General features: G+C 44.9%; 1 protein-coding gene across 1 annotated transcript; it reads right to left on the reverse strand.

Moving 5' to 3' along the window:
• Positions 1 to 4,114: 4,114 nt before the first annotated feature.
• HHIPL2 (HHIP like 2) lies at positions 4,115 to 16,666 on the reverse strand. The gene is given in 8 exon segments (XM_060141817.1): positions 4,115 to 4,419; positions 5,119 to 5,196; positions 8,281 to 8,373; positions 11,933 to 12,078; positions 13,170 to 13,503; positions 13,506 to 13,668; positions 13,671 to 13,851; positions 16,599 to 16,666. Coding segments are annotated over 8 exon segments (1,368 nt in total).
• Between the last annotated feature and the right edge of the window lie 385 nt (positions 16,667 to 17,051).

Below are 17,051 nucleotides of genomic sequence, written 5' to 3' on the forward strand. Positions count from 1 at the left end.
CCACACTGTTATCCATAGCGGTTGCACCAATTTACATTCCCACCAACAGTGTAAGAAGGTTCCCTTTTCTCCACATCCTCTCCAGCATTTATTATTGTAGACTTTTTAATAACCAGTGTGAGGTGATACCTCATTGTAGTTTTGATTTGCAGTTCTCTAATAATTAGCGATGTTCAGCATCTTTTCATATGCCTGTTGGCCATCTGTATGTCTTCTTTGGAGAAATGTCTGTTTAGGTCTTCTTCCCATTTTTTGATTGGATTGTTTGTTTTTTTGATATTGAGTTGTGTGAACTGTTTGTATATTCTGGATATTAACCCCTTGTCAGTCGCATAATTTGCAAATATTTTCTCCCATTCCATAGGTTGTCTTTTAGTTTTGTTGATGGTTTCCTTTGCTGTGCAAAAGCTTTTAAGTTAGATTAAGCCCCATTTTTTAATTTTTGCTTTTAATGCTTTTGCCTTGGGAAACTGAGCTAAGAAAATATTGCCATGACTTATGTCAGAGAATGTTTTGCCTATGTTCTCTTCTTGCAGTTTTATGATGTCATGTCTTATATTTAGGTCTTTGAACTATTTCAAGTTTATTTTTGTGTATGATGTGAGGGTGTGTTCTAATTTCATTGAGTTACATAGAGCTGTCCAGTTTTCCCAACACTTGCTGAAGAGACTATCTTTTCTCCATTGTGTATTCTTGCCTCCTTTGTCACAGATTAATTGACCATAGGTAAGTAAATTTATTTCTGGGCTTTCTATTCCATTCCATCAATCTATATGTCTGATTTGTGCTAATACCACACTGTTTTGATTACTGCAGCTTTGTAGTATTGTCTGATGTTTGGGAGGGTTATACCTCCAGCTTTGTTCTTTTTCCTCAGGATTGCTTTGGTAATTCTGGGCCTTTTGTGGTTCCACATAAATTCTAGGATTATTTGTTCTAGTTCTGAGAAAAGTGTCATGGTTATTTCGATAGCAATCACATTAAATCTGTAAATTGCTTTGGGTAGTATGGCCATTTTAACAATATTAATTCTTCCAATTCAAGAGCATGGGATATCTTTCCATTTCTTGAATCATCTTCAATTTTCTTTATCAATGTTTTAAAGTTTTCAACATATAGGTCTTTCACCTCCTTGGTTTAGTTTATTCCTAGGTTTGTTTGGGTTTTTTTTAACACAATTTTAAACAGTTTGGTTTTTTTTTTACTTTCTCTTTCTGATATTTCATTGTTAGTGTTAAATACAACAGATTTCTGTGAATTAATCTTGTATCCTGCTACCTTGCTGAATTCATTTATTAGTTCTAATAAATTTCTAATAAATTAGTTCTAATAAATTTCTAATAAATTTCTATAAATTAGTTCTAAATAAATTAGTTCTAATAAATTTATTTATTTATTTATTTATTCTATTTATTTATTTATTTATTTATTCATTCATTCTAATAATAAATCTATTTATTTATTTATTCTATTTATTTATTTATTCTATTTATTTATTTATTTATTTATTCTAATAATAAATCTATTTATTTATTTATTCTATTTATTTATTTATTCTATTTATTCTAATAAATTTATTAGTTCTAAATAAATTAGTTCTAATAAATTTCTAATAAATTTCTAATAATTTTCTAATAATTCTAATAGTTTTTGCGTGGAGTCTTTAGGGTTCTCTATATAGAGGACCATGTCATCTGCAAATAATGACAATTTTACCTCTTCCCTTCCAATTTGGATACATTTTATTTGTTTTTCTTGTCTGATTGCTGTGGCTAGAACTTCCAATACTATGTTAAATAGAAGTGGTGAGAGTGGGCATCCTTGTCATGTTCCTGAATTTAGCAGGAAGGCTTTCAGCTTTTCACCATTGAGTATCATGCTGGCTGTGGGTTTGTCATACATGGCTTTTGTTGAGATATGTTCCCTCTACCCACTTTGGTGAGAGTCGTTATCATGAATGGATGCTGAATTTTATCAAATGCTTTTTCTGTACCTATTGAGAAAATCATATGGTTTTGTCTTTTCTTTTGTTGATGTGGTAAATCACATTGATTGATTTCCATACGTTGAACCATCCTTACAACTCTGGAATGAATCCAACTTGATCATGTTGTACGATCCTTCTTATGTATTGCTGGATTCAGTTTGCTAATATTTTGTTGAGGATTTTTGCATTTATATTCATGAGATAGGGCCAGACCCTATTTTTGCCACACGTCTTTGAAGAAAGATTGTACAGGAAAAAAATGAGACAGAGTGAGCTCATATATTCTTTCCAGAGGTTAGATCCAGTCTCCCTGAACTGCACCAGGATTTTCAGCCATCTTTCAACAAAATGATGCAGGGTGTAAGCCCTCCCATCTTTATGTTGATATCTTCATCTGAGAAGCTAAAAGTGTAAAATATCAGGGTTGGTCAGACCCTGAAATTCATTTCTATCCTGGAGAGTGTGTACAGAGAATGTCGCCTGCCATTTCAGTAAACAAAGGATGTTGTGGCTATAAGCCATCAGCCGCTGCAGCCTCCCCTGACAGTGCACCCTGAGGAGAATTCAGGATGGAGAAAAACAGGAGACTGGCTCTAGAGAGTTAAGATGCATACCTAAGGAATAATTTCAGTGAGCCCAGACTCTTGCATCTTCCCATACATAGAAAAGCACTAAGATCTTTAACTTGAAATATATCTTTGTTGTGATTAGCATTAATCTTTTGATGTTCAACCACATGTTTTTTGTTTGTTTGTTTGTCTGTTTGTTTTCAGCAAACACTCCCATATATCCTGGCTCCTCCCTTACCTCTTTGGAACAGTCCCTCAGAGCTACCTGAGGGGCTGCTATCCTGTGCTATAGTCCTCAGTAAGTCTGCCAAATAAAGTATAATTCTCAACTTTTAGATTGTGCGATTTTTTTCAGTCAACTAGAGCGTTCATAAGAGCTACAAAGGTAGGCAAAAGTAAAGAAAAGCAAAACTATGAGACAGGGCAAAGGAAGGTAGCTAAGAGATGATCTAAAAATGATCTTCAGAAAGTGATGACCAGTGTTTTGCATCTTTAATAAAGACAAAACAAGAGGAAGAGAATCAGAGAGGCTTGGTGTATTTAGATTAGGTTAGGTTACCCAACAAATGGAGTTTGCTAAAGAAACAAAATGGAATCTACTTCTTTGGAAGTCTAAAATAACCTGTCCAGGATATGTCCAACCTCATCTAAAGCAAGGATCACGTGACCTCTAAAAGTCCTTAACAACCCAGGCATTTTTGTTTTTGTTCTGCTTAAGTCAAATTGCCTATACCGTTCTGGATGCTTTGCACAATTTGGAGAACTTCTTGAAGACAGGGGTCATCTCCTCTCTTAGCCCTTTCATTCTTCAAATACCTGGTTAAAAGCTACCAACCCTCATTGAGGCCCCTCCAGGGAGGCAAGTTCACCGGAGGTTGACAGGAGCATTGGCTCAAGTCCAGCTGAACAATTCCCTGCTCCCTGGCTGCTGTGGTCTAGGGCACATGGCTTAACCTCACCAAGCCTCACTTCCCTCACCTTCAACATAAGTTATGTGGCAACACATAAGAAGCAAGGTTTTGAGGTTTCAGATAATATAATATATAAACTTAGCACAGAATAGGTATGCAAAAAGTAGTCACGTTTATTATGCTATTTGCCAGGGCAAAATAGTAGGCACTGGAGGTACAGAACAGGACCTAACCTTATTCAGACCCTGATCTTTAAAGGGGGCAAAGGAGATGACCATTTTAGAGGGGCTCTCCGAGCTCAAAGAAGCTTGTCTATTGGAGCAAGTGTTGATTTACTACCTTAGGTCACAGGCATTTACAAAGCAAAATATAAACACATAGTGGAATTCCAAGCAGGTTTACAGACTAGTGCACATGAGTAGCCAGGTGCCCTGGCAACATGGGGTTTGGTCTCCCCGCAGAAGCAGACAAGGAGCATCCGTTTAGATGGAAAAATTCCCGTGGACAGGACAACCGTGCCGCCTAAATCAAGCTCTCTCCGCCGGTTCCCACCTCCACCCCCGGCTTCCCATGCGTCTGAGGTCACCTTCAGCAGTAGCAGCTTCCGCGTGGCAAGGTGGTTCTCTGGGCACTCGTCCCCTGACCTGTCACCGTGACCGAAGAGGCAGAGGGACACTTCTGCCAGCTCGCCTCCACTTTGCCGACTGGCTGCCTCTGCCTCGGGGGCGTCTCGGGCTCTTCCTCCTCTTCCCCTGGGGGCCTGGGGACCACGCTCTGGCTCTCTGCTTTGCACCAGACCTTGGAAACGTCTTCCTGCTGCTTGTGGGAGAAGCCGGCTTCTTGGATGAGCCTTTCTGAGATGAGGTCCGGTCTGGACTGGAAGCTAAATTTGCATTGGACAGTTTTCTAGCAGCTTCCTCGGACTTCTTCTTTAGCAAGTCCAAGACCATTTCTGGGAAACAAGCGTTTATTTAGGAGAAATATTAGTTCTGGAAAGTAGCTTGAAGAATCCTATGGAATCCTATGCCCACTTGAGGGTTCTTGAATATAAATTCTTTTGAAGTTAATATGTTTAATTCCCTGGCCTTGATCTAAATAGATTACTTTTGTAATGTGATCACTCCAGAGATGCATGGCTCTAGAATAGTTCCCTTAAGATACTGTCCCTCCCCTGTAAGTCTTTCCTGACTACCCTCCCGGGGGGAAGAAGTTCTCACTCTGAGGGCCTTCTCAGTCCCCTGGGCATGCTTCTAGCCAGAACCTCAATGCTATATTTATTTCTTCATTTGCCTTCACTACATGCCCTCCTCTCCTTTGATTCTAGACTCCTACAGGTCAGGTTCACTGCTGTATCCTCAGGGATTGGCACAGGGACTGCCACAAAGTAAGTACTAAATGAATGAATGAATACTTGAACGAACAAATGAATGAAAGAATGAATGGCAGCAGGTCACAGCAGAAGCAGGTGCTGCCCCCTCTCACCCTGGTACACAGAGGAGACATACAGACCACAGGTAATAGTCCTCAGTCAGAGGATAAGCCTTAGGTGAGGAAATAAGACCTGCCACCCCGGGATTGCCGCCGTTTGCAGAGGGCACTGTGCCGGCACCTGGATGCCAAGGCCTGAGCCTAAAGACAGAGAGGGACTCACTAGCAAGTGGCCTGAACTGGACCCGCTTACTCTTGGTTTTCACCGGCACTGGCTTGTACTTGCGCTTGCCTGGAGGTGCTCGCCCAAAAACAGAGAGAAAAAGTGAGGATACAAGACTCTGAAGATGGAACCACGAAATTCCGGTCACCAAAAGGCATACATGTGCAAGAGCTGGGTTCAGCCCTCCCTTATCCATAGGGATGGGACAGATGTAACAGGAAATCTGCGATGAGCTCAGACAGAGAGGAGAAAGGACATGGACATCACAGGGACACTGTAGTGAGGCACTTCGGGGGGGCGTTGGAGCATGGGCTTGGCAACAGAGAGAATAGGGTACAAATCCTGGGGACCATGGGCAAGTAAACCTTGCTAAGTTTCGATTTTCGCTTCTGTAAAATAGAAAAAGTAATATCACCCATCCTCACAGGGAGACGAGGAGGATTAAATAAGAACTGTGTGCTTGGCACACCATAAGTGATTGATATATAATTTTTTTAATTCTTTTTTTGTTTGTTTTTGTTTTTTTTGTGGTACGCGGGCCTCTCACCACCGTGGCCTCTCCCGTCGCGGAGCACAGGCTCCGGACGCGCAGGCTCAGCGGCCATGGCTCACGGGCCCAGCCGCTCCGCGGCACGTGGGATCCTCCCGGACCGGGGCACGAACCCGCGTCCCCTGCATCGGCAGGCGGACTCTCAACCACTGTGCCACCGGGGAAGCCCTAAATTATTTTTTAAATGAGATTTTTAAAAACGATTGGAGCAGTGCTCAGCACATACAAAAGTGATTCCCTTTAAAGAAAATCTCTTCAGATACTCATGGCACGGTCCCTTAAGTAATGGCAGCCTCTCTGCCTCCTAGTATTCTGATTCTCAAACTGCTGTCCCCTGGGTGCACCTTCTGAAACAAAAGGGACTTTGCCGACTAGGAACACTCCCGGCTAGTTGGTGGTAAAGCTGAGATTCAAACCCAGCATCCAGGGTCTATGATTCTAAGGGAAGGGCAGAAGGAAAAGATGGAAGGGGAAAAGCATACATAAATAAACCAACTGCTCCTTAGAATGCTGGGGAGGGTGCATTTAGTGCAAAGACGGGCTAAAGAAGTAAGCAGAGCAGAATCTGGACCCACTGCTACAGAAGTCTGTACAATTCAAGTCGTCATTATAACTGAAGTGAATAGGTAGTGCTGAAATGACTGAGCCAGAAAGAGGCATGCGTTCCTATCCTCTGTCACCTCTTACTAGCTCTACCTCGGGCAAGTGATCAAAGGTAGCTAGGCTCAGTTACCTAATCTGTAGATTGAGGGTGTTACCCTGTCTCACTGGGATTCTGTCGGCATCAAATGTCAGCCTGCACACACAGCACCCAGCACAGTGCCTGGGACACAGAAATGACTCCATAAATGTCAACTGAGAGAAAGGCGCATGAGAAAGGGTGTCTTCCGCGTGGAGCAGCTTTATGATTGATCTCTCATGCCACTAGAGGTAAGCTAAATTATCCCCCAGCCGAATCAGGAAACTGTCAAAGGAAAGAAAAAGGGATTCACATTGGAAACCTGTTGATAGAAAGAACAGAAAACTCCCCACCCAGGCACCTTCAGCCTCTGGAAGCACTTTAAAGACCCTGGGTTTGTTTCATCCCTCAAGCACAGGAGATCTGCATGGAGTAGACCCAGCAGTGGAGACAGCCAGTCCCTAATTCACCCCTGACAACCCTGCACTCCACCAGGAGAGTCCCTGGGCACAACCTCAGGGACTGAGTCTCTTCTGGGAACGTCTGAGAACACCAAACCCAAGCCCGGTTGCCAAGGGGAGCTGTGCTGGGCTGGGCTTCTGAGCCCTCACCAGCAGCAAATGTGCTCTGAACACCACCCCAGATATGGTAACAGACGTCTCACAGGGAAGTCTTCGTCTGCAGGTCTACCTTTAAGCTGATTCATGGGGAGACTTTCTGGCTTTGGGTAAGAATCCTGAGATAAATCCCGCACACTGCCCAGAGCTCTCAGGATGGATACACTGCATCACTCTCCCAGGGACAGATACGGACACACCTTCAACAACCTCACAAATGGGAGTCTGTAGTATGGCTTTTGCCTGAGAGTTGAAGGTTGGTTAGTCTCTGAGAAAGGTGGGCAGAGAAGCAGAGTTAAACATCGTAGAGTCTACCAAGTGAATAAATCCTCTCACTGAATTCCAGGAAGGATCAGGTGGAGACACTGAGAAACCCGACAGTTTTAGATACAGCTCCCAGGGATCGGTCCCAGGACCTCACAGATACCAAAACCCACTGATGCTCAAGTCCCTTATGTAATATGCTATGGTGTTCAGCATATAACCTACGCATTCTCCATATACTTTAAATCACCTCTAGATTACTTATGATACCTAACACAATGTAAATGCTATGTAAATAATTGTAAATAAATATAACTGCTATGTAATTAGTTGTAAATATTACATAAATAGTTGCCAGGGCATGGCAAGTTCAAGTTTTGCTTTCTGGAATTTTTAAAAATATTTTTGATCCACAGTTGGTTGAATCCACAGACGTGGAATCCATGGATACGGAGGGCCAACTGTATGTGCCAAAGACCAACCCATGGGATAGGGTGGCAGTATCTACTCAGGTGGGCAGAGGTGTACACCCACTGTCAGATGATCCCAGACAGAAGTCTCCAGAAGCATAAAAAAAAATAAAAAACAAGACAGGAGCCACAGGTCTGGACTAGTCATCCTAGAAAGGCTCAAGATCCTCATTTCCAACCGCAGAGACCATTTCCCCAATAGTCCATAATTCCTACAGATGCATTGTCCTACACATTTGTCTGCCCAATCTGCTTTTTTTTTGTTTTAATGTATTTATTTGGTTACGCCGGGTCTTAGTTGTGGCACGTGGGCTCCTTAGTTGCAGCTCACTGGCTCCTTAGTTGCAGCGTGCATGTGGCATCTAGTTCCCTGACCAGGGATCGAACTCGGCCCCCCTGCATTGGGAGCTCAGAGTGTTAACCACTGCGCCACCAGGGAAGTCCCAGACCAGTCTGCTTTGCATCTAAAAGAAAGATACGCTCCGTTGATCATATCTGGTAATTCTTGGGGAGTGAGGACTGTTTTTCTGACCTGCCATGGCAATAAAGACAAGCTCCAATCACCTGAGAAGAAAAGGTAACCCAAGTCCCACCTCGATGGGTCAACAAATTTGTAAATGGATCCATGCGGTGTGTAGACGCTTGGGTAGGAGGTGGCCAGGAAGTAGAGCTCCCCTGATAAAACAGGAACAGGCCATCAAGGACAGGACACAAGGCCGGGCCAAGACAGCTGAACACACAGAAAATCATGACCAGGGGTTGTGGCCCTGAAATGCGTGAGCCCCAGGAAGGGGTCCCTGAAATCCTGACTGACAGTGAGGCCTCAAGGTCTGTGAGTTCCCCAAGGAGAAAGTCCATCTCAGCCCCCCAGACCAGCTTGGGGTGTCCCCCACCAGAGGCACGTTTCTGTTCATGTTCCCTGAGCCAAAGGGCTTCTCATCTCATTTATCACCTCTTTGCTTTCAGAAACTTCACCTCAGTGAGCCTCCCTCTCCCTCCCCAGTTCTCCACTACTGATAAGGAGTCTCCGTAAAGCCCAGAGATAGGCAAGCCACAGGCTGAGGACCACTTATTAGATACTTTATATTCTATTACCCCTTCCTTACTGTGTTAGTCCCCCTTCCCCCATCTCACCGTGTCCTCCAACTCCACCTTCTTCAGTCTTGGGTTCCTTATTTCCTGTGACACTCCTCGGCACCCCCTTGGTCTTCTCCACACCCCACAGAAATCACCTCCACCCACTGTCTTTCTCATCTCTTTTACCAGGGGCCCCTTTTTCCTCCCATTTCCTCATGTTTGAACTCCAGAAAACACTGCTCCCTTCTCATGGTAAGTACCTCATTCCACCTCGTTTCACGGTTCCCTGTGAGGGACAGTGTAGGGTTTATGAGCCCAACTTTGGGTAGATAAAACTGAGTTTGAAATCTGATAACACCCATTACCATCTGTGTTGTCTTGGGCAACCTCTCCACCTGGTAACGCTCGTGTTATTTATTCACTTGTAAAAGGGAGATAAGAATATCCTCCCTGATTATTAGGTATTAAATGAGAAAGTATTCAGTCATCGGCAGTTCCTCTTACTTCCTTATGTCTCTGTTCCCTAAAGCCTGGCACCGTGACAGTTTTGTGAGCCTGACACAACTTTTGTGCTATCGCACTGGGTTTAATGCACTTGCTGTTGTGTGATTTACACAAGCTCTCTCTCAACCTTATGGAAGGAAATGTCTTAATAAGGTGCAAATTGGAAAAGTCTAGAGCTTTAGACAGCTCTGAGCTACTTAAACAATCTTCTTCCTTGAATTCGTGGAGAGCAGTGACTAATGTTTGTCTCAGGCCGAGTGTGAGAGTGATGTTCTTTGCAGAGGTAACGCACACAAGGTAACAACTGACTAATAGACTTTGGTTTTGTGTATTGACAAACTGTATTTATAATCTTCCCCTTGTAAGGGGGTCTGAGGACTTAGGACAAACCCTTCCCTAGAGCCAGTTTGCCCCTCTGATTAGAAACCCCAGGTACTATCCAAGGTGATGCTGACATTAGATAAATGAGGTGTCTACCAACTGTCTTCATGTGCACAGGTCACCCTCGGGCAAGGGTCCCTCCAAACCACGCAAACAATTTCTGGTCTAAAAGGAGAATTGGAAACCCTGCATTGCTGCATATTCCCTACACATGACTACAGTTGGTGTAAATTATATGTTCCAAACATGCCATAGGTTTGGACATGCATGTATTTTCAGGGGAAGACAATGCTAGAAGTGAATTTCATTTGTAGGGTCTGACATTTTTAAAAAATGTATTTTAGGGCAAAAAACACACCAAAAAACTATAACAGGCCATGTAAAGCAAAATGCACGCAATGTGAATTTACTGCAAGCTTTGTGACCTCAGCCAGTCCTCCTGAAGATGTGCTTCAGTGACTGACATTCAGAAATCCAACCCTTCAGCACTCAGCCACGGGTAGCCCCACACCCGCCACTCACTTATTTATTTACTTACTCGTTTATTTGTGCCAGCTGTTGGTTAGAAGAACTCAGGAAATAAACTGTAGCAACAGTGAAGGCAGAGCTCCGGTGCAGCTACAATGTGGCTTATCTCAAGCTGGTGACTCATAGTAAAATAATGAAATAAACTGAGTTCTAAACAGGTCAATAATGGGAAAGACTATAACACACGCAGAAAATCTGAATCACTCTTTGCAAAAACACAAAAGCAAGCAACTCTGGAAGAAAATAACTTGCCTCGGGGACAGCCTCCCTGGCTTTAGGGAGCCATGGCCGCTGGGCCTGCGCGTCCGGAGCCTGTGCTCCGCCACGGAAGAGGCCACAACGGTGAGAGGCCTGCGTACCGCAAAAACAAAACGAAACAAAACAAAAAACTATTCATCCTGAACTATCTATTCATAAGCTAGCTGAGAGGAAACAGTGCAGCTGCTGACTGGTTTTCTTTATGTCCAACTCAAGTGAAGCTCCTGTACAGCCACCCGTGGCTCAGAGTGGAAAGTGGGAAACCATCAAGGCTTTGGTTTACACTTGTAGAGTCCTGTGTCTCGAAGGGACCCCTAAGAGATCATTTTATTCTCTTCCTTGCCTCGAAGCATGGCTAGGTGCAGTGCCAAATACCGGAAGGATCACAGGCCTTGTTGCCACTTACGTAAACAAAATAAAATTTTAACTTTCAAATTGACACATAACTTATGTAAAGCTGAAATTAAAACCTCATTTTCTTATTTCAAACTTTGAGTATATTTATTAAAGCTGAGTCCCTCTCTCTCTCTCCCTCCCTCCCCCACCCCCACTCTTATGTGCACGCATGCCTTGCTTTGCTGATGCCCTTAACATATGCCTAATCTCTCTAGTGAGTAGCCTCCTACCTAGCTGTCTACCCTTTTCTCAGATCTCTCAGGAAAGAAATTCTCCCTTGTTCATTCACAGAAGTTGCCTAACAAACTGTTGGCAGTGTCAGGAAGAGCCCAGCCCAGCCGGTGGATCATCAGAGGTACCTTCTCTCAGGCAACACCAGCAGGATAAACACCCACTGCCTGCCCCACTGTTGGCCCTGTCCACGTTTGTATAATTGCAGATTAGAATAAAATCAGGAAGGAAGGAGTACATGCACCTCCTTCATAGTCAAAGAATTGAAAAGACTACAGTGTAGACCTTGGCCTGCCCTGCACAGTGAGCTGTGCAGTTCAACAAAGAAGGGGTAAGTCGGCATAGTCCATCTGTTTCCTCATTGGTGAAATAAACGTAACAATTACATCATGGGGGTGTTGTGATTACTAAATAAGATTTTAAAATGTAAAGTGCTTAGAACAGTATCCAGTACATTATAAAAGGTGACTAGGGCTTCCCTGGTGGCGCAGTGGTTGAGAGTCCACCTGCCACGCAGGGGACACGGGTTTGTGCCCCGGTCCAGGAGGATCCCACATGCCGCGGAGCGGCTGGGCCCGTGAACCATGGCCGCTGAGCCTGCGCGTCCGGAGTCTGTGCTCCGCAACGGGAGAAGCCACAACAGTGAGAGGCGCGCATACAGCAGAAAAAAAAAAAAAAAGGTGACTAAATGACAGTGAAAATAGAAAAAGTGGTAGTTGCATTTTCAATAACAATAATAAGAGTAATAATAACAATAGTAATAATAATGATTATTATGATAATAAATGTTCAGTTCACAATGCCTGTGATTATCTAAGTTCCAGTAAGCAGAAACAGAATAACCTTGTACGTTTGTTACCTGCTTCATCTTCAGCAAAGGAGATGATAAATTTGCTGTATGTGCTGATCAACCCTGGGAAGGCACAAGACTCAGTGTTGCCCAGGCAAATGTCCTGTTTCTCCCATTTCTTGGTTTTTCTATCTTCCTGCAAAGCCATAAGTCGACTAGATGAAAAGCAAAACCTTATATTTTAGGAATCCATATTTCCACCCTGCAGGATATTTTTTCCTCCTAGAATCAAGGAATCCTTGACTATCAGGAGTGAGTCTCCCATAGGAGACCAATAACTAGCTTCCCTCAGGAATCAAAAAAGCTGCTGCAGAGGTATTTCGGTCACCCACTTGCCCTAGATGGGGAAGTTCACTGGCTATTATAAGAGGAGCTTGGTGCTCTGTGAAGGTTGTACCACTACAAAAGACTAATCTAATTTTTATTAACTGGTTAGTTGCTCAACACCTCTAAGCCTCTATAAAATCTATCAATCTATAAAATGGGGGATGGTAAGAGAATTTACCATAGGCAAGCATTGTGAATGTTAAATAAGATAATATATATAAATATCTCACTAAGTGTCTGGCATATAGTGAGGGCTCAAAACCCAGTAGCTGGGGCTCAGCCTTACTCTCCGCTCTACAAGAACTCTCAGTCTCTTCCTTCGGGCAACCACACAGGGGTCAGTCTATCACTTCTTCATGCTCTTTTCAATCCCCTAACCTGTCTATATGGGAAGAGAGAGACAAGGCAGAAAGGAGAAGGAAAAAAGGCAGCATGGTAGAGTGAAAGAGCAGGAGTGTGGGGTCAGTTAGAACTGAGCCGTTCATCTGACCAGGCATCAGTAACTTAACGGCCTTGCGTCACAGCTTCCTGCAAGGATGAGAATTCCCATGTTCATGGTAAAGGACCTGGGATCTAATGGTCACGCAATAATCAGAGGCTGCTATTATATTTAATATACTGATATTATCTAAAATCATTTCTCAAACCCTTACGGCTGCCGGCCTTTGCTTACCCTCTGTAAACTCAAGCAAGCATAGTTCCAGGTATAACTGTAAGGTGGGTGGCTGTAGCCATGAAGAAGCCATGGACTCAAGAAGCTAACTTGGGTTAACCTCAGTAATCAACAATGACTCCTTTATCATCATTATAAGCTAGTAGGTCTAAACCCAGGAAAGCTCTCCTATATCATCTCAGAGGACTGATGGGCAACATTTTGAAACACAGTACACAGCTGCAGATTCTCGTGGGTATGCCTCACCTCTCCGATTTGGGATCAGCTTTGCTGGGATCTGCCCGAGAAAGCTTCATCTCAGTAATCCGAATCTTTTCGACCCTCTTCTTGCCCAGGCATGAATAATAAATATAGAACTTGTGGTTGCGGTGGAATTGGGGATGAAAAGCCAACCCCAGGAAGCCTCTCTCATCCCCCATCCAGGGAGTGATCAGCACGATGCTCTTGAGGTCCAGGAAGGGTTGCTCCAGGCGACTCCCATCAGGCAGATAGACCCCCACCTGCTCGGCCACGAAGAGGTGACGGGTGCCGTCCCCAGCGTGGACCATGGAGACCGGGTTCCTCAGCCCGGGGGCCACAGGCAGCCCCGAGGGTTCTCGCCCACCACCCCCAGGTTGCGGTTGAGATGGCCACTCCTCAAGACGTTAGGGAAGCAGTGGGCCTTGTCGGGAAGGTTGAGGAGCCATTAGAAGCGCGCGCCATCCTTTTCATGGGATTCCTGGAGGCGGCGGTCCTTGGTGAGCAGAGCAGGGAGACTGCGGAGCGGCAGTTAGAGTGGAATGCAGAGCAGTAGTCAGAGCAGAGGTCGGGAAGGTTCCGGAGGGGCGTCCGCGGGTTCTCAGCATCATAGCGGTGGGCTGCGCAGGGCGATCACTCCTGGAAAAGAAGAGGCAGCTCAGCCCCAGCGGGCAGACGGACCACGGTGGAGCTGGAACCAGTTTTTGAGCAAACAGTGGGAAAAAAGATCTGGGAAAGAACCAGGATTCTGGAGCTCCTGTTACCAACTACTGGTAAAGCTCCTCTCTGGGACCCAAATTTTCTACCCAGTTAATGCTTCTGAAAAGCAGAAAGGAAAAAAAAAATCCTCACATTCACTACACCATCTCTAACATTTTAAGTTCATTCTTGACATATAGAGTTTTATTAAACGATCACTTTTTTCTAAAAAAGAGAGAGTACCAAATGTCTCCATCTTTCCCTTTATCCTAAATGCTGTTTCTGTAAGATTTGATTTCTTTTTGCACATCTGAAGCAATGTGGTAAGGGTTTTACATTTGTTGAATCTCAGTGTTGGATCCGTAGTGTTAATTACTTAATTTTCTGTGCTTTTCCGTATGTTCAAAATATTGTATAATTTAAAAATAAAATGATCAAAATGAACACGCTACATCATTCCCAGGGATTAGGCATCTAGCAATTTCTTCCCTTATTTATTAAAAATATTGAAGTGTTTAATATACAAAACACCATGCTGGGAGCCACACAAATTTAAATTGTGGCTCTGGGGCCATATGACTGCTCTTGACAAACATACAAAGACTGTGAACCAAAGGAATATCTGCTACTTGGGCCTCCCTAAACTATAGCGTTTTCTAGGAGGAAAATAGAATATTGTGGGCAGACAACCAACTCTCAATAGTGACGAAAGGCAGAGGCAAGTGAGATGAGGAAAGTAAGAACGACCAATTTAAAGGGGGTAGTTTGGGGCTGTGGGGGTCCTCTGGCCCAGAACCCACTTCTGATCACTGATGCCTCCCCTAGGGCCGTCTCATTCATGTCTGTTCTCTCATCACTTTAACAGAGGGACCAGCAGCGTTTCTCAGATATGTTGAATTCCCCATTCTTTCTTATTTCAGCCCTGATTGCAGACTGCAGAGCGACTTCTTGGTTATCAGAAAGAGCAGAAGAAAGAGCCCAGAGACTCACAGCATCTCTCCCTGGGCTGTTGTCTGCTTCTATTCAGGATACGTGTCAGAGCTGCTGACAAGAAGCCATATGAACCGCTCTGAGTCCCTGGCTGAGCTGTCCACCCCTGGGGAGTAGAAAGAAGAGAGATGGAAGACAAAAATAAGGATGAAATACCCAGGAGCAAAGGAGGCTGTGGACATATAATCACTACCATGGCACACTCTTATGCAGCAATTTAGAGTCTGCACAGTTGCCTTTACTCAATCAGCTCAGTAACTATCATTTCTCTGTCTTAGAAAATGAAGGCCCGGGCTTCCCTGGTGGCGCAGTGGTTGAGAGTCAGCCTGCCGATGCAGGGGACACGGGTTCGTGCCCCAGTCCGGGAAGATCCCACCTGCCACGGAGCGGCTGGGCCTGTGAGCCATGGCCACTGAGCCTGCGTGGCCGGAGCCTGTGCTCCACAACGGGAGAGGCCACAACAGTGAGAGGCCTGCGTACCGCAAAAAAAAAAAAAAGAAAATGAAGGCCCAGGAAGAGTCTCTATTGTGTGCCAAGCACTGTCCTCTGCACGGGGGCTATGACAGTGAGCAAGGTGCGCAAAGGGTCTGTTCTAATGGACCTTACGCTTGCCCCAGGTCAGAGAACCATTGAGTGGATGGGCCAGGGCTGTTGTGACTCTACTTTGGCATGGTGTGATCAAAAGGGCACGAGACTTGGAGCCTGAGCCTCTGGATTTGTGCCCCGACACTGTTTGACCTTCAGTAAGTCCTTTAAAACTCCTGATTCCTCATCAGTAAAATGGGGGTCCTAGTAGCTGCCTACAGGATCATTGCTGGGAACACACCATGTGTGGGGGGGAAGAAAGAGGAAGAATAAAGTTGTGAATTTTAATAGACACTTGTAGCTTATTCTTTTTTGTTTCATTTTTGGTTTTGTTTTTAGTTTTATTGAAGTATAGTTGGTTTACAATGTTGTGTTAATTTCTGCTGTACAGCAAAGTGATTCAGTTATACATATATATATTCTTTTTCGCATTCTTTCCCATTATAGACATGTGTAGGTTATTCTTATTCCTCAAATTCTTAAAACTGGAGAGCTGTTGAATTTGGCTTTCTGAAACCTCACCCAAAAGGGAAGGGGGAGGCAGGAGAGAGGGAGGGAAGAGACATTTTTATCAGGGGAATATCTCAGAAATTAAGAGTCTCGGTGCTGCTCATAAGAGCCCGCTTCTGCCCAGATGGTTTTCCCAGAGTTAATTCTCCAGGAAACAGCCAAGGGGTGGAACCCGAGGTGAGAGAGGACAGCCGGAGCGATGCCTCACAGGTGGCTGGCTTCTGTGCCAGCCTCTGCTATGTTCCCTTCACTGGGAGTTGGGGTGGCCCGTTGGCTCTGGAATCACAGCAGGAGAGCCAAGTAATTGTGCTGACATGCCCAGGCGGGTCTCAGATCAAAGGTCTGCCTGGATTTGCTGTGTCTCACCCCCAGCACATCATGAGAACACTCCTCCTCACAGCAACCTCTTTCACCTGCTCTCCAACACAGACTCTCCCTTGTACCCCTGAAGCCCTCTTCCCACAAAGTCAGTGTGTGCAGTCTGCATCCAGCGTGGGTTCGGGCTGAGACCTACTGAGGTGATGTCTGCCAAGCATGCGGGTTTTGGCTACTGGAGAGCCAGGAGAAGCAGAACCTCTGAGTCATTGCCACTCAGCAGCTTGAAGCTCTCCTAGGCCAGGTCTGGAAAGCTGGGGAGAGCCCCCATCATCACACCAGAGACCCCCTGGCACAAATGACCAGGACGAGGGCTGCATCCCCACGGATGCCACCACTTCCCCCATGCGCTCTGTGAGCACCACAGGTGTGTGCTGTGCTCAGCTCTCAGAGCCCTGCAGGGAGGACCCAGACCATGGCTGCCCAGACAGCTCCATGAAGAATACCAATCGCATTCTTCTGGGGCCTGAGAAAGCATCAGGGCCCGCAGAACCCCAGAGGGAGAGCTTTGGGAAACCTGTGGAAACCAAACTCCACCTCAGTGTGTCTGTGCAGAGCCCAAAGCCCCAGGTGGAGGCAGCTGGCAGGTGAGCAAGCTTCTAAAGGGCTTTTAAAATACAAACGTTTTTGTAACTAAGAGAAAAGTCAAGGGGAGGGAGTCCTTAGAATGATCCCTGGGGTACTGTTCAACATCATACCTCGTTGAATGTTGCTTTTTAAAACATAATACAG

The sequence above is a fragment of the Lagenorhynchus albirostris genome, chromosome 2 (genome assembly GCF_949774975.1).
Source record: "Lagenorhynchus albirostris chromosome 2, mLagAlb1.1, whole genome shotgun sequence".
NCBI classification, from domain to species: domain Eukaryota; kingdom Metazoa; phylum Chordata; class Mammalia; order Artiodactyla; family Delphinidae; genus Lagenorhynchus; species Lagenorhynchus albirostris.